This window comes from Ceratotherium simum, chromosome 16, assembly GCF_057802395.1.
Source record: "Ceratotherium simum simum isolate JZ-2026a chromosome 16, ASM5780239v1, whole genome shotgun sequence".
NCBI lineage: Eukaryota > Metazoa > Chordata > Mammalia > Perissodactyla > Rhinocerotidae > Ceratotherium > Ceratotherium simum.
Window position 1 is genome coordinate 35,979,397 of NC_141915.1, and position 23,686 is coordinate 36,003,082.

Below are 23,686 nucleotides of genomic sequence, written 5' to 3' on the forward strand. Positions count from 1 at the left end.
CATAAAACCTGACTTTCCCTTTGTCTCTCCGGACTTGCCTATGGTTCACCATAGCTTGCATGTCTCAAATTGCAATTCCTCTGCCATTCCTGAAGAAACCCATTTTGCCGGTAAAATAACTTGCTGTTTTCTTTTTAAGTCGACACATTCTACAACATGGATGAACCTTGAAAACGTGGTAAGTGAAAGAAGCCCGACACAGAAAGCCACATATTGTATAATTCCATTTATATGAAATGTCGAGAATAGGCAAATCTATAGAGACAGAAAGTAGATTAAGCAGTTGCTTAGGGCTAGGGGGATGGGAGGAGAGAGAGGTGACAGCTAAGGGTATGGGGCTTCTCTTTGAGGTGATGAAAATGTTCTAAAGTTGACTGTGGTGATGGTTGTACCTATCCATGAATATACTGAAAACTATTGGGTTGTACACTTTTAAAAACAACGCACATAATTCCACTCCTAGGTATATATACAACAGAAATCATATGCGTGCTCACCGAAAGACAGGTATGAGGATATTATTATGTCCATACTATTCATATTATCTCCAATATGGAAACAACCCAAATACTCATCAACAGCAGAACAGATAGATAAATGGTGATTTATTATTTGCAATGTTATACAGCAATGAGAGCAAATGAACTACGGCGACACCCAACGATATGAATGAAACTCACTAAAAAAGTGTTAAATGAAAGAAGCCAGATTGAAAAAGGTATATACTGTCTGATTCCATTTATATGTACAAAACAGGCAAAACTAACCTATGCTGTTAGAAAGATAAAAGCAGCACATTATCACTTCTGTGCAAAATACATACATTAATAAATAATGCTGGGCAAGCCAAGAAAACACATCTATTTATGATCTCTGTCTTAGAAATTACTCAAGAAAAAATTTCCATTTTGAACATGGCAGGATTTTCCTGCGAGTTTCAATAAATGACAAAGCAGTGTATGTGCCCTCTGTACGGTTCATGGCACTCTGTGCCTGTTGGCTCAACCAATCTGTTTTGTACATGGACGCACATTCTTCAGGTTCAGGGGCACAGAGCAGCTTATGACACTTTGCTTATTGTTTAGAATATGGCTTATTAGAGCAAGGCTTTGGTCCAGAAGGCAACTCTCAACTGGAATACTGCTCCAGCAGGAAACTAGAATCCACCTGATTATGATCTGCTTTACAATGTAATTTCCAGAGTGTCTGTAGAGACTATTTTTTTTAATTGAGGTAACATTGGTTTATAATGTAAAGACTTTTAATGACAAGTTGAGAGTGTCATGATTCTGGTTTATGAAAAAGATGGGCCCTTTCACTGGGGAAGAGCAGAGATGGGTAAGTCTCCCGCAGGGTATGTGAACTGAAGAAAGAAAGGGAACATTGAGCACCTCCTCTGTAATGCTGTCATGCAGCTTTTCTCAGGCAAATCATCCTGAACGCTTTTATCCCTGTCTTACAAACGGAGAAAATTGAGACAGAGACGTTAAGCAACTTGTTCAAGATATTGCAATAAAAATTGATTAAAATGGCTTTGTCATTTGATCACAAACAGCTTTCCAGTGAAACAGACCAAGTGACGCTGACACATAAAACACTAATAACCAAATCTGCCCCAAAGTCACAGAAGGAAGATAAATGACCAGTAGCACAGGAAAAGAGGTCCATGTCACAAATCAAAGCAAAACAACCAGGAGGGGGGCCGGCCCCGTGGCATAGTGGTTAAGTGCTCGCGCTCCGCTGCTGGCGGCCCGGGTTTGGATCCCGGGCGCGCACCGACGTACCGCTTGTCAAGCCATGCTGTGGCGGCGTCCCATATAAAGTGGAGGAAGATGGGCATGGATGTTAGCCCAGGGCCAGTCTTCCTCAGCAAAAAAGAGGAGGATTGACATGGATGTTAGCTCAGGGCTGATCTTCCTCACAAAAAAAAAAAAAAAAGATAATGATTTCCTTTGGGCCGGCCCCGTGGCTTAGCGGTTGAGTGCGCGGGCTCCAATGCTGGCGACCTGGGTTCGGATCCCGGGTGCGCACTGACGCACAGCTTCTCCGGCCATGCTGAGGCCGCGTCCCACATACAGCAAGTAGAAGGATGTGCAGCTATGACATACAACTATCTACTGGGGCTTTGGGGGAAAAAATAAATAAATAAAAAAGATATCTAAAAACAAACAAACAAACAAAAAAAAACAACCAGGAGGTATTTGGTCCCTGGAAGATCAGCAAAGATGGAAAACATTGATATTATGATGTCTGAAATTTATTTTCAAATGGTGGCAAAAAAGTGTGTGTGTGTGCATCTGCAGAGAGAGAAAGGGTAGGGGTGGAGGAGACCTCCTCTCTGACTCCTTAGCAGCTGATATTTCCAACTCAATCTTTTCGGTCATTCTTCTGGTTTATTATGCCACTGGGCCACATAGCTGTTATTCCAAAAATCCTATATATATTGGAAGTAATTAAATCTGTCTAATACTGTAATAAATGAAAAGTCACTACAAGGGAAAATATAACAAATCAGTAATCTTCTGCCCAAACCAAAGATTGCTGTCTTTCTAGAGGAGTCCACAGCTAATTTCAAATTCCATGACAGGTATTCTTGTCAAAGAGTACTCATAGGCATAGATGTTAGCGCAGAGCCTGTCTTCCTCAGCAAAAAGAGGAGGATTAGCACGGATGTTAGCTTAGGGCTGATCTTCGTCACAAAAAAAAAAAAAAGTACTCATAGGCAATACTAGGAAGCAGTTCCAGTTAAATCAGAGTTCATCCTTGCCAGTACAACGAGTTTGTGGTATCCTTGGCTTTGTGCAATCAGTAAGAGAGCTTATCGTAGAATAAGGAGGAAGGAGGATTCAGCAGAGAGCACCTGGATTATAAGGCTGCCCTCAATATTGCCTAAAGCCCCCCAGCCAGAGAGGATTAATAAAATGGCTATTAATTTCAACATAAAAACAACGATCGATAATACAGAAAGTTGGCAAGGATGTGGAGAAATGGGCCAGAGTGTAAATTGGTGCAAGATTTTTAGAGGATATTAAGTACAGAAGTCAGGAAACCTCTGAAGCTTATGCTTCCATACCCCTCACCCCACCCTAGTTCTGGGAGTTCCTGGGAATTGGAGACAGGAGGCTGATTGCAAATCAAGAAGCATTTATAGGGGCTGGCCTGGTGGCGAAGTGGTTAAGATCGTGCGCTCCGCTTCGGCAGCCTGGGACTCACAGGTTCGAATCCCCGGCGTGGACCAACACACCGCTTGTCAAGCCATGCTGTGGCGAGGTCCCATATAAAGTAGAGGAGATGGGCACGGCTGTTATCCCAGGGCCAATCTTCCTCAGCAAAAAGAGGAGGATTGGCAACAGATGTTAGCTCAGGGCTGCTCTACCTCACACACACACAAAACCAAAAAGAAGCATGTATACGTCAGCATTTATGGCAAAATGCCCAAGAAATCTCGTAAGAAAAGGAACTGAATCTTCAAAGCCCCAGCAATTTGTAGCAAATTATTTTCTTACTCTAAATTAATATTCAATTTGTGCTGTTTGGTATTTATAATTTTGTATTCTTTTTTATAAAGAGGGTGTCCCAAATTGTATAAGCTTCAGAACCCCCAAATCTGGATCCCTTCTGATTTAGTAACATCTATTAATGTTTGAATATGCATACGTTTTAACCAGCAATTCTACTTTTAGGAATCTATCCTAGGGCCGGCCCTGTGGCTTGGTGGTTAAGTGCACGCGCTGCGATGCTGGCGGCCCGGGTTCGGATCCCGGGTGCGCGTCGAGGCACCACTTCTCTGTCCAGCCTGAGGCCGAGTCCCACATACAGCAACTAGAAGGATGTGCAGCTGTGACATACAACTATCTACTGGGGCTTTGGGGGCAAAAAATAAATAAAATCTTAAAAAAAAAAAAAAGGAATCTATCCTAAAAAATGAGAAACAAAAAAACTAACAAATGCCCAAGGTACGAATAAGAACATTGCTGCTTAGCAAAGAATTGAGAAAAAAACTTTATTTCTATAAGTAAAGGATTAGATAACTCAATTGTGGGGCATCTATTCAATGGAACACTATGCCATTAAAAAAAATGAAGACACTCTATATTTTTAATGATATGGAAAATGTCTAATATATTTTAGGTGAAAAAGCACATTTCAGGATAATGTGAACTGACATTCATTGGTGTATCCTCACGCCAGCTCTCTTCTAAACATTCCATACACATGATCTCTTGTGATCTTCATAATCACTTCCTGACCAGGATGCACACCCACTTTACAGATGAGGGAATGAGGCTCAAAGAAATGCAGGTAAGTGGCTAAGCTGGGATTCAAACCCAGGACTCGCACTTCCAAGGTCTCAATACAATAAAAAATGAGTCTTTGTAGAGCCTTATGGCTTAAAAAGGGCTTCCACGTGTATGTCATATGATCCTCACTTAGTCTTGGACCATCTATGAAAAGGATTATTCCTTCTCATGGATGAAGAAGGAAGAGGTTAGTTTTCTCTTTTGTGTGTGTGTGAGGAAGATCAGCCTTGAGCTAACATCAGGTGCCAATCCTCCTGTTTTTGCTGAGGAAGACTGGCCCTGGGCTAACACCTGTGCCCATCTTCCTCCGCTTTATATGGGACACCGCCACAGCATGGCTTGACAAGCGGTGTGTCGGTGCGCGCCCAGGATCCGAACCTGGGCCACCAGCAGCGGAGCGCGCACTTAACCGCTATGCCCCAGGGCCGGCCCCAAGAGGTTCGTTTTCTTAAGGTTCCCAATCTGGTGAGTGGCAACCCTGGACCCCTGCCTGCGTGCACTGCTCTTTACACTGCAACCTGTCCATAACCTCCCTTGGGAGTCCTGCGGAGGCTGGAGCAGCAAACCTGAGGCTGAAGGGCCCTCTGAGTGCCATGGGCCCACCGAGAGCCACCCTCACTCGGCCCCCCACCTCTCGTCCTCAAGCACACGCTGGCTCTCTTCAGGGATTTACTTGTGGTATCCGATTCATCTTCTTTGCTGCCTCTGATATCACTGTCCTATTCTCATGGTTCCAGCTCACCTCTCCTGGCACCAACCACAATGGCTTTGTACCCTAACTGCACAGCCTTCTGGTCACACCAACCTGGAAAGCCTTGTGCCCCAGCGTTGGGCCCCGTCCTGGAAGACTAGCCTTGCAGCAGGACCTATACAGCAAACGTGGGCTGGCTGGTTCCTGTGGAAAATTTTGTGACATTCCAGGTCTGGTGACTAAAGTCAGGGCTAGAGGCTGCTCTAGGCACCAAGGTCAGGCTGAGACGACAGGCAGAGCTGGGCCTGGAGGAGCCATTGATGGGAGGTAGGGAGACCTCAACGCTGAGTAAACAGGTCTGCAGGATCTACCTGGAGGGGAAGCTGTTTGTTTAGCTACCTGTTACATACTACCTGCTGGGTGAAGGTGCCTGGGACCTGGGCCAGAGGCTTGAGGGTGAGCTCTGCCTCTGCTGGAGACTGAAATTCTCCAGGTCCTGGGCAAGGCCTCTTAATCCTTTCAGAAGCCACCAGGCAGGGAGGATGACTAGATGTGAGGGCCCCATAGAACTGCAGGAACATGTCCCATGCTGAGGCTAACCACAGCTCCCCTGTGGTGCCATGCCAGCCACCAGCAAGAAGGCTTTAGAAAGGAAATTGGAAGCAACAGCCTGCTTTTGTTCTAAGTCATGAATTGGCCTCTGCCCCTCCCGCTACAGCCAGTGGATGCCAGGATGCTCCCCAGGCCCTAAGAAAAAGATAAATCACCAACAAAGCTAAAGGACAAGCAACTGCCAGGGTTTACAAATTTTATTTTCTATATAAGAGACCAAGGGGCCGGCCCGGTGGCTTAGTGATTAAGTGTGCGCTCCGCTACTGGCGGCCCGGGGTTCAGATCCCGGGTGTGCACCGATGCACCGCTTCTCCGGCCATGCTGAGGCCGCGTCCCACATACAGCAACTAGAAGGATGTGCAGCTATGACATACAACTATCTACTGGGGCTTTGGGGGAAAAATAAATAAATAAAAATTAAAAAAAAAAAGAGACCAAGCATTAGTATTTAGCCTGTATTTAAAAAAAACAAACCCACAAATTAATAAGGACAAATAATCTAACACAATAAATGGGCACAGAATATGAACAGAATACTCACAGAAGATGTTTCAAAAGATGCCCAATCTTACTGGTAATCAGGGAAATATAAGTTCAAACCACAATGAGATACCTTTTTACCCCCACCAGAGTGGCAAACATTTATGGTTCAGCAATACTAAGTACACGCGAGGATGTGGGGAAACAGTGACTTGGATGTTACTGGGAGTTAGAGCGGCACAGCCCCTCTAGGGCAATTTCTAGAAAAGCTGAAAATGTCAACCCCTTAACATAGCACTTGCACTGCCAGAGACCCAGTCATACAAAGGACTACTATACAGAAGGTTAAACAAATAATCTAGCTCTATAGGTGTCAGTGCAAATAGATCTCAAAAACATACTGTTGAGTGAAAAAAGAAGGGCACTAGGATACTATTTTTGCTAAAATTAGGAAATCATAGTAAGTATCTTTATGGATACAAAAAATAGGAAAACTAAGAGCACTTATTACTTGCATGACATGATTCTAAGTGCTTTGCAAATGATACAATATACTGTTTATGGATCCAGAGACATATTAAAAGCAAAAAATATGAGGCTGGCCTGGTGGCGTAGCGGTTAAGTTCGCGCTCTCCGCTTCAGCGGCCCAGGGTTTGCAGTTCCGGATCCCAGGCGTGGACCTACACACCACTTATCAAGCCATGTGTAGAGGAAGATGGGCACAGATGTTAGCCCAGGGACAATCTTCCTCAGCAAAAAAAAAAAAGCAAAAAATATGCTCTGACACAATATACATTAAATTTACAACAGTAGCTCTCTCTGGTGAGGGATGGGTTAGAGGAGAGATATAAAAGGGACTTCAACTTGATCCATAATGTTTTATTTCTTTTATTGATAATTTTCTGTATCAAGTATGGCTATATTTTAATTTGGAGTAGTAGGTACACAGGTGTTTGTTATTTTATCATGGGATTGTGTTTAAAATTATTTTCCATACGAATTTTTTTTTTTTGCTGAGGAAGATTTTTTTTTTTCACGTGAGGAAGATCAGCCCTGAGCTAACATCTGCCAATCCTCCTCTTTTTGCTGAGGAAGACTGGCCCTGGGCTAACATCCGTGCCCATCTTCCTCCACTTTAGATGGGATGCCGCCACAGCATAGCCTGACAAGCAGTGCGTTGGTGCGTGCCTGGGATCTAAATCTGGACCACCAGCAGCAGAGTGCTCACACTTAACTGCTACGCCATGGGGCCGGCCCTGCTGAGGAAGATTTGCCCTGAGCTAACATCTGCGCCAATCTGCCTCTATTTTGTATGTGTGTCACCGCCCACAGCATGGCCACTGATGAGTGGTGTAGGTCCATGCCCAGGAACTGAACCCAGGTTGCCAAAGCAGAGCGCACTGAACTTAACCACTAGGCCACGGGGCTGGCCCCCCATATGAAATTTTAAGAGGAAAAATACAAGAGGCCTGATGATCTCCTAAGAAGGGTACCTAAAATATTTAAAAGGTGGAGCAACTTCCTGGCATGGACAGAATGAGACCCACAGGACCTGTCATGTGAAGTGCCAGGGCAAGACTAACATTTATCCAATGAGGAAGAGCCCCAGTCTGTCCATGAAGTTCACGTGCTGTGCTCATAGGCAAGCCTCAGTCCTCAGTCAACACGTTCACTCTTGTGTGAGAGACAGTTCTAGTTAAATGTGCCAATGAATCTCCTAGCTCATGGCAGATGAGAGGCAGGCTCTCCTCGTGCATCTCCCTTACACATCACCCCAAGATTCATTATCCAACATTCCATTCTTCCAGCCTGTGCATCACTCACCAATCCACACACCGTGGGGCTGCATCCTCTCGGGGCGGGGAGCTCCTTTCCCTAATTCACACAAAGATACTAGGCTGGTGGTCAACCGGGAGCAGGCCCTGATATGGGAGTAGAGATGGTAGATTCTTGGGCAGGAAGGGACAACTTAGAACCTGTAGTAGTCATTTTATCCTGAAATAAAGTCATAATTTTTATGTACCTGCACAGATCGGTGACACATTTATACCAGCTACAACACACAACTATTGTTCAAGAAAATGAAGGTGCTGTTGTGACAAATAAAATCCAAAGAAGAGCACTACCAAATGGTCATTTTCTTAATTGATGGCTTTTTTTTTTTCTGAGGAAGATTGGCCCTGGGCTAACATCTGTGCCCATCTTCCTCTATTTTATATGTGTGACACCTGCCACCGCATGGCTTGATAAGTGGTGTGTAGGTCCACGCCTGGGATCTGAACCTGTGAACCCTGGGCCACTGAAGAAGAGCGCATGAACTTAACCACTATGCCACCGGGCCAGCCCCTGATGGCCATTTTAATGAACAGTGGCCACCAAGAGCACAAGACTATGATGTTGAAAAAGGTCCTCAGCCAAAAAAAAAAGAATTTTGACCTAAGTCTCTTAGAAAAATAAAGTAACTCAAAATCACAGATCTTACATGTAAAACATAAAACTAAAAAACACTAAAAAAAAACATGAGAGAAAATCTTTAGGATCTAGGGTGTTAGATGTAATACTACAAGCATGATCCATAAACTTGATAAACTGGACCTCATCAAAATTGCAAATTTTTCCTCTGTGAAAGACCTTGTTAAGAGGATAAGCTATAGAATGGGAGAAAATATTTGCAAATCACATATCTGATAAAGGACTGGTATCTGGCATACACGAAGAACACTGAAAACTCAACAGTAAAAAAACAAACAGCCCAACTAGAAAATGGGCAAAAGACATGAAGAGATGTTTCACTGAAGAAGATATACAGATGGCAAATAAGCATGAGAAAAGATAGCAACATCATTAGCCATTAGGGAAATGCATATTAAAACCACAGTAAGATATCACTATACACCTATCAGAAAGGCAAAAATAAAAAATGGTGACAATACCCAATGCTGGCAAAAATGCTGGATCACTCATACATTGGTGGTGGGAATATGAAAAGGTAAAGTCATTCTGGAAAACAGGCAGTTTCTTTAACTAAACGTGAAACTACCATATGAGCCAGCAATTGCACGTCTGGGCAACTATCCCAGAGAAATGAAGAATTATGTTTCCGGAGAAATCAAGACCTATCTTCACACAAAAACCTATACACGAATGCTTATAGCAGTCTTATTTGAAAAAACTGGAAACAACCCAACTTCTGTGGGTGAATGGTTAAACCAACTGTATATCCACATCAAGGATATGACTCATCTTATACTATAATATTTAGCAATTAAAAAATGGAACTGTTGATACACAAAACAACCTGCATGAATCTCCAGAGAATTATGTTGAGGGAAAAAAACCAGTCCCAAAAGGTTGCATACTGTTTGACTCTATTTACATTACATCTTGAAATTACAAAATCATATAAATAGAGAACAGATTACCGATTGCTAGAGGTTAAGGAGGAGGTGGAGGTAGGAGAAAAATGGGTGTGGCTATGAAAGGGAAACTTGAAGGATCCTTGGGGTGATGGGAATGTTCTGTATTTTGATTGTATCAATGTCAATATCCTGGTTGTGACACTGTACTACAGTTTTGCAAGATGTTACCATTAGGAGAAACTGGATAAAGGATATATGGGATCTCGTTGTGTTATTTCTTAAAACTGCATGTGAATGTACAATTGAAAATGAAAAGTTTAGTTACAAAAAATGTCCTTAGAGGGGCCGGCCTGGTGGTGTAGTGGTTAAGTTCGCGTGCTCCACTTCAGGGGCCTGGGGTTGGCAGGTTCAGATCCCGGGCGCAGACCTACGCACTGCTTATCGAGCCATGCTGTGGCAGGCATCCCACCTATAAAGTAGAGGAAGATGGGCATGGATGTTAGCCCAGGGCCAATCTTCCTCAGCAAAAAGAGGAGGATTGGCAACAGATGTTAGCTCAGTGCTAATCTTCCTCACCAAAAAAAAAAAAAAAAAATTATTAGGGCCAGTCTGGTGGCGTAGTGGTTAAGTTCACGCACTCTGCTTCGGCAGCCCAGGGTTCACAGGTTTGGATCCTGGGCACGGACCTACACACCACTTATCAAGCCATGCTGTGGCAGGTGTCCCACATATAAAGTAGAGGAAGATGGACACAGATGTTAGCCTAGGACGAATCTTCCTCAGCAAAAAGAAAAAAGAGGAGGATTGGCAATGGATGTTAGCTCAGGGCTAAACTTCCTCACCAAAAAAAAAAAAAAAAAAGGCCTTAGATTATATAATATTAGGAACCACAAGGTGTAACCAGGCTGCCCAGTTCAGCAGGCCTTGAAGCCACACTGTCCCCACCGCTCTCTGCTGGGATGGCCCCTTGACACATTTGTAAGATCTACTCTCGGCCCCCACTTCTCAGCTTGCCTTTCTGCTGCCACATCCAAGAGGTGAAATATTGGACAGGAGGATCACGTCCTTTTCCCCATGGTTATCAAGGAAAGCTATACTGTTTAACGTATAACACACACTTTCACGAATTCTTGTCAGAGTTAATGAGTCGTGCCTCCCAAAGCATCCCTTGGTTTTTGAGCAAAAGAAGCCAGACACAAAAGTATATAATCTAAGATTCAAGAAGAGGCAAAATTAACCTATGGAGATTAGAAATCAGAATAGTGGTAGCCTCTGGTTGGGGAAGGGAACTGACTGGAAAGAGTCATGAGAGAAATTTCTAGAGCTATGCTGTCAATACGGTATCCACTAGTCATGTGTGGCTGTAGAACAATTGTAATATGGCTAGTCTGAATTGAGTGTTCTGTAAGTGTTAAATACGTACCAGCTTTGGAAGACTTTAAGAAAAAAAAATGTAAAATATCTCATGAACAACTTTTATAAGATTGATCACATGCTGAAATGATATTTGGCTATACTAAGTTAAAGAAAATATATCATTAAAATCATTGTCGTCTGTTTCTTGTTATTTTTTTAATATGACTACTAGAAAACTTAAAATTACATATGTGGCTCACATTATATTTCTATTGAACAGCGCTGTTTAGAGTGATGGACAAGTTCTATCTGTTGAGATGTTGAGTAACGGGCTGTATATATTTGTTAAAATTTATCAAACTATAGACTTAAGATTTGTGCATTTTTTATTTATTTTTTTTAAGAGATAATTAGGTGCTTTTTTTCCGTGGGAAAGATTTGCCCTGAGCTAACATCTGTTGCCAATCTTCATCTCTCTCTTTTATTTTTCCTCCCCAAAGCCCCAGTACATAGTTGTATACTCTAGTTGTAAGTCCTTCTGGTTCTTCCATGTGAGCCACCACCACAGCACGGCTACTGACAGATGAGTGGCGTGGTTCCACGCCCGGGAACCAAACCCGGGCTGCCGAAGCAGAGCACGCCAACCTTTAACCACTAGGCCATCAGGGCTGGCTCAAGATTTGTGCATTTTAGTATATGTAATTATACCATTAAGCCCCATGATCTTTCCACCATGCAACATAACCTTCCTGAAGGAGTCTACAACCTAAAAAGGACACAACGACAAAGAGCTCCCCAGTGGGGAGAGCTACAATAAAGATTCAAGCAAGATACTCTATATTGGTGGAAGCTTCCATTTTTAGCATCTCAAAACCACTGGTGTATGCGTGTTTGTGTGTATGTAGAGAAAGTATGCAAGAAATAATTATTTGAGTCTAGCAAACTCTAGAAGACAGAGGACATTTCTGAAAGCATGAAATACTTGGGGTTGGCAGGCATCCATGCTGCAGGTTTTCCCTTGGGCCACTTGAGCCCCTGGGGAAAGCACACAGGAGTCAGGGGTAGAGGGTGATTCTGAGCACTTGCGCCTGAGGGTCAAAACCCTCGATGTTCTCTGTTTACTCACAGAGGACTAGAGAGAAGACAGAGTGTGGGAAGGTTAGGAGGAGTTAATAAATGTTCAAGTACAGTCAGACTCCATATAAGTATGAAGGCCTCATCCTTCAACCACAGCCCTCTGGGATTCAGGAATCAGGCTCAAAACCCAGCCTCCTTAGGAATCACAGAATGTCTACAGAAATGCAGAGTGCTTCTCAGCGGAGTGGCCTATTCTACAAAGAAACCAAGGTCCAGAGAGGTTGAATGACTTACCCTAAAGCCCTACTGAGTTAGAAGTGGTAGGGCTGGGACTAGCTTTCCTGTCATCTGACTCCCAAATGGAGAAACACACTCATGCCAACGAGATTCACAAAACATGATTCCTAAGCTAGAAACATAACCTGTTTATTTCCCAAGGGAGAGGCACCTGGCAGAATTGTTGGTACCTGTCATTTATCAGGACACTCCTCTAGCAAGGCCCACTTAAGAGATGAAATTACATGCTGTACTTTGGTTCGTTCACTATACGATCAGCAAAAAAAAAAAAAAAAAAAAAAGCAGCCCTTTATGTCAACAGTCAGTATAAGCACAGGCCTGTCGATACCTCCAGGCCCAGCTGAGTTCAGGCAATTGCCCCTGCTGGAACTGTCTCCCTCCTACTCTCCAGACAAGGCTACTAAAATGTAGGGCTTGGGGTCACGGCAGGAATGTGCAAAGCCATTGTTACACAAGCACTACTCACATAATAGCTCATTATTAAAATGGGTTGAAAATTTCCTGGGCATCAGGCTGTGGGTTAAGAATTTTCTTGTGTGACCTCCTTTAACAACCCTCACAACACAATTTACACATGAGAAAAGTCAAGTTCAACTTAGTCCCAAAGCTATTAGCTAAAAAGTGGTTCATTTGAACCCAGACTGTCTGGCTCCAAAGTTTTTGTCTACAGACTGAATAAATAAAATAATGGGGGAGATTAGGAGGGCTTCATACCATCCTAAAGGGTTCAAAAGAATTCAAGCACAAGCAAGATTTTGTACAAATATAGGCTTCATACTTCAGATCAGGCTCAAACCCCAGCCTCTTCAGGGAGTCTTCTCTAATCCCACTCCCACCAATCAGATTCTTCCCTGCTTTGATTCACATTCTCCACGGTACAACACCCTTTCTGCTTTGAATTGGTGAGTCTACAGTCTTCCCCTGTAGATCCTTTTTAGGCAAAGAACTCAGTGAAAACAAATTCATCCATCTTTGTATCCCCCACTGCACCCTCCACAGTAGATTGCACGCCTATTATGTGCAAGGCAGGAAAGGTAACTAATACCAATTTGTACCATTCACTGAATACAACGTCCAAGTTTATGGTTTATTTTCTAGTGTTACGTTTAGACTGGAGGATCCTCCATGTAATGTGTAGGGATATCATTACCAAATCACTTATTAATCATCTTTGGGGGATTAAAGGAAGAGTCTATTTTTTGTTGATTAGTTTCCACCCAAAATACTTCCTGGCTTAATACAATCTTCACATATAGAGACACCATTTTAGAGTTTCCGATACTGGTCCCACCTGATTACAGCCATCCCCCTGGAGGGTGGTCCATAAAGCCCACTCACCCCTCAGCCCCCACCATCAGCATCTAGTCACTGGATCCCCAGCTCTGAGCATCACATCCAATTCTGAGGGGCTTAAGCCACTGTTCTCTCTGTCTTTCACAGCTTCAAGTGCTCCCAACACCCTGGATGTAGCTGCCTCGCAGGCAGTCCCAGGCCAGCTTTAGAGGTCTGGAGGAAGCCTGCTCATCTCAGGTTCATCAAGGAGTCAGCATTGGATTCCCCACTCCAAGGCTCCCTGAAGCCCCAGACTAGCCCATCCACCTTCCTTGGGGAAAGGGAAGTGTGGCCAAGGGGAAGGAGTTGGTGGTTCAGGACACCTGGAGAGCAACGGACAGCTTCTTTCCTTCTGGGGAAAAAGGCTCTGGACAGCCGTGACTTTGATGGAGAGGGGAGTGTCCAGCAGATCAAAGGACTGGACTTATGGCTGGGCAGAGGCTACCATCTTGGCAACTGGCCAAGATAGAGAACCAGGTGCAAGAAAGAGGCCACTGAGGAGAGGATCCTCTCCCACTTTCAGATCAGCAGTAAGTCCTACCCAGACACCATTTGAAGGTTCTCAGGGAACAGTCCTGCCCAAAAGGAAAGGCCGAGAAGAACAAGCCTCTGTCAATCTAGCAAGCAGGTAGCATTAGTGACACTCACCAGGCTCAGAGGCAAGGTAAGGTACTTAAGGTCATGCATCGAGTAGCTGGAGGAGCCAGGGCTGTGACCCAAGGCAGTCTGGCTTCAAAGTTCTTGCTCTTTCCTAACAGGCAAAACTGGGGATCTGACAAATAACAGGCCTGGGGTGTTGGGCAGCAGGAAAGCAGGCTATATGTGACCAGATCAGAAAGAGCAGAGGACAGAAGTCCAGGAGCTTTCCACACCATAGCACTTGGAACACTGAGTAGCGACCACCTTGACTCATCTTTTCCCCACTAGACTACAAAGTCCTGGAGGACTGGGTTCTATGGCTTCTATAACCACAGCACCCACCAGGTGCTTGACACGACATATGTTCTGGGGAATGTCTGTTGAATGCTTGAGATTCTTGAGGGTTTCTGAAGGGGAAAGTAGGAGCGACATGAGGCCAAACTACCATAGTCAGCAGGTAACGGTTCAAGCACAAGAAATGGAAGGAATTACGCCAAATGCTCAGGAAATCTTATCTCTCTGGACATATGGATCTCTTCCTGACACAGAGCCAGACTTTCTCTGAAGCCTGCTGCCCCTATTATGAGGTTGCAGGCCTGTAGCAGGTAAGGAACCTGTTTTGTTTCTACACAAAGAAGTCAAAGTTCAGGCATGTTGCCATGTGGCCAGAGGTAGCCAGATTTAGCATCATGAAACATGTACACTTTTGGGGGTAACTTTCCTTAGAGCCCTCACAGTCTAAGGGGGCCTCCAGGAGTCCAGAGGTAGGGCTTGGAGGCTAGGGGGTAGCAATGGCGGAGCTTGCCTAGGAGGCACTGGGAAGTAGCAAGTGACAGAGCTAGAAGAGAACCCAGCTCTCTTCATCAGAATCCCATCTACTGATCAGCCTTCAGCCATTGGATTTTCCCAGAAAACTAGGCACAGCAATCTTAAAGCATTGCATGCTTTCTAGTTTTCAGGAACCAGCAAGTTCAAAACTTCGCGATCTTGGAGTTCTAGCCAAAAGAGGAGTTTGCATCTCTCGCCAACTCCCCACAACCAATTTATTATTTTTTTTTAACCAAACAGTTTTCTCATTTGAGAAGTCTCTTTGGCTTCTCCTCGCTTTTCCGTGCCCAGGCCCACACCTCACCTGGTGTCCAAAAACCATGTCCTGACCCCAGACTTAGTACCTGGCCCAGCTGTGCGTCAGGGCAGGCTCAGTGGTGCGCAGGCCTCCCCTCTGCTGGGTGCTGAAGATAACAACCACCACTGAAAACATCAGAGGGAGTTCAGCCCTGCTCAACCAACACACTTTCATATTTGCAAACTTACAGGAAGGCAGCCTTACTTATTATACCGCTATAGAGGCAGCCAAGCTGCTGGGAAGGCATCCTCCGCCAGCCGGCCCCCATCCCACCCTTTGCACTGAGGACAGAAGAAAACAGGCCCAGTAGGTAGCAAGGAGCAAAAGCAGTGTTTGTCAGCAGCTGGTGAGGAGAGGGGAGACTGCTGAGCTTAGTGGCCTGGAAATGGGCAAGACAGGGCTGAAGATCCCCAAGTTCATCCCTGAAGTTTATCCAGCTCAGAGGCAGTGTCCTGGGGACAGAGCCCAGGCCTTGCCTCTGCCCCTCCCCCTCAAACTAGACTGCTAAAGGCCCACACTCCTGGCCCTCTGTGTTCCCATGAAGGGAAGAATCTAGAGTCCTAGACCAGAACCCGCACTCAGCGCAGGGTCACTGCCAGCCCCCAGCCGCAGCCCCAATCTGTGCGGGCCAGGCCAGCATTTCCTGTTGCCTAGGTGCTAGACGCGGGGTACCGACTCCCCAGCGGGAGCCATCCAGAGGTGTGGCAGCCGCGGGCCTCCCAGCCCAAGAGGGATCGGCCCCCAGCGAAGCTCTGCAGGACCCCCAAGACCCCCCCTCGGGGAACTGGCCCGTCCTCTCTCTTCCCCGGGCCGCATACCTGAGGGGACGGACGCCCTGCCACCTCGCTTCCTGCCAACCCCGGGAGAGGACGGCCCGGGCCCCCAGCACCCCCGGGCTCCCGGCGCACAGCCTCCCGAGGCGCAGCATCCCGACGCAGACAGCCATGGCTCGCTAGGCCCCGCGTCCTGGCCCGAATAAACTTTTGAAGTGAGCCGAGGCGGGGCGAGAGCGGAGCAGGCGGGGAGGCGGGGAGGGTCGCCTCTGCCTATGGGGTGCGGAGGACTCGGTCTCGGCGGGGCGGGGCGGGGCGGGGTGAGGGGTGGAGGAAGCGACTCCGCGCCAGGCCACCTTCCCCTCGGACCCGCGGCCCTCCCCCTCCCACCCTCGTAGAATTGCCCTGGTTTCCCACGGGATCTGAAGGCTCCGGCCGCAGTCCAAGGCAGGTCCCCCTCCCAACCACCAGGAGCCTGGGTTTGGGGGCGCAAGAGCTTGTTGATTTCATAGAGGGGGTGCTAGCGGTGCGCGAATGCGGGGCGGGCGGCGAGGCCCAGACGCGTCCAACCTCTGAGCCCGGTTTAGCGCACGAGTCACTTGCTGGCCCCCCGGGTTGCGAGCCCGAGGCCAAGGGAGCCGGCGCTAAGCGCCCCTGAGTACTGCCAGCTGGAGCAGACGGCGAGTGGGGGGTGGGGAGACAGCCGGGACAAAGGGTGCAGCAGGGGAGCCTTCTCGGGGCCCGCGGGGGCAGGCCGAGTCCCGGCTGCGGCCAGACGTCAGCTTGAGAAGGGACGCCAGTTAGGTACCCCTATCTCCCACGCGGCAGCCTCCCATCAGTCCCCCTGGGCCTCTGCCTTGACCCGCCATGCACCATAAGGTGGCGCCAGGGATTAGAACCTGTGTTTCTCATCCCGCATCTGCCCTCCCTAGCTCTGGGCCGGGTCCCGTGCGCTGCCCTGAACGCGAAAAAAGCGACCTTACGTGAGGCTCCGCGCACCATCCTTGTCACTCTCACTCCAGCCCCTCCTTATGGTCCCTAAGGTGCTAAGACCTGGGCAGAGCTGCAGGATGACTGACTGCCCATCTCTGGTCCTGGCAGGAAAAGGTGGCACTGGGCACATGTGCCAGATCACATGGTCTCACTCTAGTCTTGACCCTTTGTCCAGAGGAGGAGGGGGAGACCAATGGGGGATAGGCCCTGGCAGCTCACCTCTCCTGACCCAGAGGTGGTGATGTAGGCTGGGCTAGGTAGAAGGGGTGGCTAAGGGTGGGGCCTGGCCTGAGAAGAACTTTGCCTTTATCTGGGAACTCGGGCTCAATTGAGGTCATGAGGAGACTCTGCTGCTCCTCTTTATGATCCTAAGAGTGAGTTCGGATCACCCTGAAACCCTGGCTCCTGGGGAGGCTTTCCACACTTCAAATTGTGTGCTGATAGGGCAAGAAAGAAGACAAAGGAGCAGAGAGATTATGAGGAGCTGGGCTCGCGAGGGCATGCCTTCCGAGTTAGACTAACTCACTGACTCTGCGAGCCTAGCCCAGGAATGTGGGGCGCTGGGGTATATCCAAGTCCAAGGTATCAGCCCTGCCTGGCAGGCTCTGCCACCACCTTGCTGGGTAACCCTGGGTAAATCGTTGCCCCTCTCTGGGCCTGTGAAGTGAGGGGTGGAGATTGATACGGGCCCCTCCACATAACGTGCTAGTTTGAAGGTCAGTCCTAGAAGAAGAGAGGGACGAGTTGCTCCTTGGATTTTGTTCCAGCCTCGGCTCTCCACACTTGGGGCTTTCCTGACTTCCCAGACACACAGGCGTGAAATCACAGCCTCCAGTTTCAGGATGATCTCCCACGTCAGGCTCTTCAAGGACACTGTCTCTGGCCCTCACAATCCCCCTGCAAGGGATGGGCATGCCTTGGAATGTGTCTCAGTTTTTATGGATGAAGAAACTGAGACCTAGAGAGTTTCAGTTACTCGCCCAAGGTCAAGGTGGGCACAGCGAACACAGGCCAAGGCTCTGCCCATACTCTGTGGCTTTGGGCAAGGCCTCTCCAGCCTCAGTCGTCATCTTTAAAATGGGGATAATAATACCAGCCTTATGCAGAGGGTTGGGGTGAGGATTGAGTCCAGTGGCACAGAACTGGTACTCGGCCAGCCTTCAGTGATTGTTTCTTTCTCCATCCTCTCCTTCCTCCTGTGTCTACACTCTGAGACCTTCCTCTGTGTTAGGTATTGCAAACCATTTTTAGGAGGAGGAATTGTTTTTCATCTCTACAAAGCCTTCAAAGGCCTGGTAGGCACTGGTTCTGTGAAGGGGGAGGGGGGCTGCGAGAAAGTGGAGTGAAGACACCTCAGGTGGGAGTCCCTGAGTCAGGGTAGCAGATCATGTTGACCAGAATTCTTGGGGGCCGCTTTGAGGGAGAGGGAGCAGGACACATTGGCCATCTGGGGCCTGCAACTTTCCTCCCTTTGCCTTCAGCCAGCTCAGTTCCTCACTGCTCCCCCGGGTGCTTTCTGCCCGAGCTCAGCACGTGAGCTGTGTGCTGCACGTGGTCCCTGTGATTTTTGCTTATGCTATTGGCTACCCTGAGAAAGCCCTTTGTCCTTCCCTTTTGCCAATATCTTTCCCTTCTCTGCTTCAAAAATGGGCTTAAAATATAAACACCATTTATTGATTTTTTTAATTCTTAGCATCAACCTATGAATAAAGTCCAGAAGACTTAATCGCAAGTAGGGAACAGAATGTAAATACTATGAACGTTGGAAGTCACACCTGACAGTAGTTGAAGGCAAGAGATGGGGAGTGGAGGCAGATATTCTTACCTTATAAATTGAGATGTCAAGAGATCCTGTCTACCAACGATGGAACATGAAATAAAGGAGTATGTTATTTAAAGTTACAAAGCAACGAGTGTATGTACAAAAATAAAAATAAACTATATTAGGAGGACTTGAGGAGAAGAGATGGGCGTGCAAATCCTTACCTATCAAACAGAAAATCAAGAAAAAATCAAATCAATGAATAAGTATATTGTTTAGAGGTAAATAACAGAAGAAGATAAAACAGAAATGGTTAAAATAGTTCAAAATGGTTTGCTTTGGACTTGAATAGACATTTCTCCAAAGAAGATATGCGAATGGCCAATGAGCACATGAAAAGATGCTCAACATAGCTAGTCATTAGGGAAATGCAAAGCAAACCACAATGAGATACCACTTCATACCTCTTAGGATGGTTACTGTCAAAAAAACGGAAAACAACAACTGTTGGCAAGGATGTGGAGAAATTGGAACTAAGATGCATTGCTGACTGGAATGTAAAATGGTACAGCCACTGTGGAAAACGGTATGGCAGTTCCTCAAAAAAATTAAAAACAGAATTACCACATGATTTCAGCAATTCCACTTCTGGGTATGTACCCCGAAGAATTCAAAGTAGGGCCTTGAACAGACATTTATACCCCAGTGTTCATAGCAGCGTTATTCACAACAGCCAAAAGGCAGAAACAACCCAGATATCCATTGATGGATGAATGGATAAGTAAAATGTGGTATATTTCTACATATACAATAGGATATTATTCAGCCTTATAAAAGAAGGAAATTCTGACACATGCAACAACAGGGATGGACCTTGAAGACATTATGTGTAGTGAAATAAACCAGACACAAAAGGACAAATACTGCATGATTCTACTTATTTGAGGTTCCTAGAGTAGTCAAATTCTTAGAGACAGGAAGTAGAATTGCGTTTGCCAGGGGCTGGGGGGAAGGGGAACTGGCAGTTGTTTTTGTTTGGGTACAGAGTTTCGGTTTGGGAAGGTGAAAAAGTTCTGGAGATGGAGGGTGGTGATTGTTGCACAATATTGTGAAGATACTTAATGCTACTGAACTGTACACTTAAAAATGGTAAAAACGGTAAATTTTATTTATGTCTATTTTGCCACATACACACAAAAAAGGTTCTCTTTGGAGCATGGGACTGGGAGGAAGGGTGGGGCAGAGAACTGCTGCTTTTTTTAAAAAAGTCTTTTTCTAGTCTGATTTTCCTAAGACAGGGTACCAGCTTTATCTTAATAAAATGTTTTATTTACCGGCCGAGGGAAGCATCCTGAATGTGCCATTGTTCAGTTACAGAGACCAGCATGTTATGTGAGGTTTTCACTGTAAAACAGTGAGTGCAAAGGGCTTACATTGCCCTGCAGTCAGCCTTGGAATCCGATCTGGGAGGAATCCAGCTCTGCTGCGTTTTCTCTCAATGACCTTGAGCAAATTTCTTTTCTTGTGTAATGTTTCACAGCTCTCTGTTGTAACTGACTGTCTCCAAGTAGTGTATGAAAAATGTCCCTTTTAAAGAATTTTCTTCATTGTATGTCTGAGATGGGAGCTGTCTAATAAATGCAGAGGTCATGAAGAGAGGTGGGAAAGGAGAGACTGCTGGCAGCTACACAAAGAAGAGGGGAGAGGAGCATGAGGAAGGGAGTTTTAATTTTGAAAGAAGAGGTGACAGTGACTTGGAACGTAATGCTTATTCTCTGCCAATCAGATCCAGTAACCAGTACCCACCACGGGGGGGCGAGGGGGGGACAAGGCTGATAAAAATTGTTCTAAAAACGGACGTTTCTGATTTTCAAACTGAAAGTGAAAATAAGGAGCTTGTTCTGAACTGCTGTGTAGAGCAAAATTATTTTGATTGAAACTAATAATTGATGGCAGACACAGGCAGATATGATCTTCAATAATCAGTATTTTCTTGCTGACAGCTCAAAATTGAAAAACTAAATAAGATGCAATGCTGGCAGCTGCCAGAAGTTGTGAAAGCCTTGCTTTTGTAGAGTGTAGGACAAAAATCCTTCTTTGGATGATGTAATTTTTAGCTTTTCTCCGGTGAAAGTCAAGAGCTAAAGTCAACTATGAAGTCTTGGATAAAGAATCAGTGTTATCAGACCAAATCTAATTTATCTTCCTTTGCTCATTCATTGGCTCAGCAGACATTCATTGAGTGTCCACTTGGTACCGGGCAATGCTGGGCTCTCAGGCTGGAGATATGAATCTCAAGATATGAGCTGCCCTCAGAGAGCTCACTCTCTTGTAGAGAACACCAACCCTGAGACTGATGATGGCATGCGGTGTGGCCAGTGCTGTGGAAGAGGGGGAATAGGGGACAGGCGCCTACCCTAGGTGTATTGCAGAAGGTCTCCTAGAGATCCGAGCTGAGTCCTGAGAAATGAGAAATGAGTACCAATTAGTTTCCTATTACTGCTGGAATAAATTACACAAATTTAGTGGCTTAAAAACAATAGAAATTTATTCTCTTATAGTTCTGGAGCCCAGAAGTCTGAAGTGAGTCTTATGGAACTAAAATCAAGGTGTTGGCAGGGCTGGTTCTTTCTAGAGGCTCCAGGGGAGAATCAGTCCTTGCCTCTTCTAGCTTCTGATGGCCCCAGGCTTTCCTTGGCTTGTGGCCACATCACTCTCATCTCTGCCTCTGTAGTCACATTGCCTCTCCTCTTCTATGTCCAATCTCCCTCTGCCTTTCTTATAAGAGCACTTGTGATTACATTTAGGGCCCAACTGAATAATCCTGGATAATCTCTCCATCTCAAGATCCTTAACTTAATCACATAGGAAAAGTCCCTTTTGCAGTATAAGGTAATGTATTCACAGGTTCTGGGGATGAGGACATGGATATCCTTGGGAGCCATTATGCAGCCCTCCACAGATAGGATTGGGAGGGGAAACTGTGGACGGCCAATGGGATGTAATAGGGGGAGTATATATAATGAGAGTAGGGAGAAAGTGTATGTGAAGGCAGAGAGCATGCACATTCTGGAAGTTGCTAGTAGTTTTGCTGGGGGAACAAAGAGTGCTTTTTGGGGACTAGTGGGAGATAATGTAGAGCTTTATGAGAGAGACAGTCAGGGCATATGTTATAATTATTATGAATTTTATTCACAGCCAGCCCCTAGTTAATGTGTGGCATGTGGTAGGTACTCAATACACTTTGGGTGATTTGAGTCAAATGAATGACTAAAGCAAGTAATATTCATAGAATGCCTACTGTACATTTTTTGGAGGTACAAATGTTGAAAAGTATCTCCATTTGATGGGATTCAAGCCCCCCAAGTGATGAAGAAGTAAGGCCTTTCAGGCCTGGGCTGTGTGTCAGGATGCTTCCAGATGCCGGTACCACAACCTAAGCTAATCCATCTCGCCACTCTGCCATTCTCGGTGCACAGGCAGTGTCTCCCCTCATGGTCTCGTCGTGGCAGTTCCAGGCATCACACACAGACAGAACCAACAAAGAAGCATGGCAGCCTTTGATGAGCAAGGAAAGCCTTTCTTTGGAGCAGACTCCCTGGGGTTCCATCATTGTTATCCCTGCCAACAACTCTAATGTGAAGCAGGACACAGTGCTACGGGCATGGGCTAGCTGGAGGGCATCAGCAGAAAGAGCTCACTTTCGGTCAGAGTGATCAGGCAAATATTTCTGGAGCTGGTGGCATCTAGACTGGGCCTTGAAGGATGAAAAAGATGGTGACCTTGGAAAGGGAGGAAAGGGCATTCCAAGCTGAATGGCATGAGCAAAAAAGGAGGAGGAGGGAACATACAAGGGGAAAGCAATTGAATGGCTTTACAGGAATCATTTTTTGAGTGCCTTCTAGGGACTGGGAACTTTGTGTATTTTTTTTCCCATTTAATCCCTAGGAAAAATATACATGGACAGAGAGAACAGTTTGGTGGTTACCAGGGGGAAGGGGGTTGTGGGATGGGCACAAGGCGTGAAAGTACAACTAAAAGTTCACAATGTTATAAACTATTATGACATCAATAAAAATATATATATATGTATAGCTTCCCCAGCAACCCAAGTGCCCATCAACTGATGAATGGATAAAGAAGAAGTGGTGTATACATATACAATGGGATACTACTCAGCCATAAAAAAGACAAAATCGTCCCATTTGCAACAACATGGATAGACCTTGAGGGTATTATATTAAGTGAAATAAGCCAAAGACAAACACCGTGTGATTTCAATCACATGTGGAAGATAAACAAACACATGGATAAAGGGAACAGATTAGTGGTTACCAGAGGAGAAGGGCATGGGGGAGAGGGCAAAAGGGATAAATAAAAGGGCACAAATGTATGGTGATGGATAAAAACATGACTATTAGGGGTGAGTACGATGCAGTCTATACAGAAACTGATATATAATAATGTACACCTGAAATTACACAATGTTGTAAACCAATATGACCTCAATAAAATAATTTAAAAAATATATAGCATCCTTTATACATGGAAATTTATGATTGAGAAAATCCAGGCTTGGAGAGATTAAGTAATGTGTCCAAAGTTGGCGGAACCAGGATTTAATCTGAAGTTTGACTCCAATTTGAAGTAAAATCAACCTATGGTGATTTTACTCATTCATTCATTCATAGTTTATTTATTTATATTAAACTTTTCTGCATTATAATTTATTACAAAAGTAATACATGTGCCTTGTAACAAATATTCAAGATAAGCAAGGTTAAAAGTGTGGATATTCTTCCATACCTTTCCTAGGCTCATACAAACATGTAGACACATGTATGTGTTTCTCCATCCTCCCTTTTATATATTTTCTCAAAAAAATGAG

At 45.5% G+C, this 23,686-nt stretch overlaps 1 protein-coding gene across 5 annotated transcripts in view; it reads right to left on the reverse strand.

Moving 5' to 3' along the window:
• Window positions 1-17,192, reverse strand: part of ACSF2 (acyl-CoA synthetase family member 2) — a 35,905-nt gene extending 18,713 nt beyond the window's left edge. For 3 of the 5 annotated variants that reach the window (XM_087440994.1, XM_087440992.1, XM_087440990.1), the window contains exon 1: window positions 17,027-17,192. In XM_087440994.1, coding sequence (XP_087297120.1) covers window positions 17,027-17,166 — 140 coding nt within the window. In that variant the 5' untranslated portion in view covers window positions 17,167-17,192. Of the gene's footprint in view, window positions 1-16,088; window positions 16,259-17,026 lie in introns of those variants that run through there. The other 2 variants (XM_087440993.1, XM_087440991.1) reach the window with 1 other exon arrangement.
• Window positions 17,193-23,686: the final 6,494 nt, after the last annotated feature.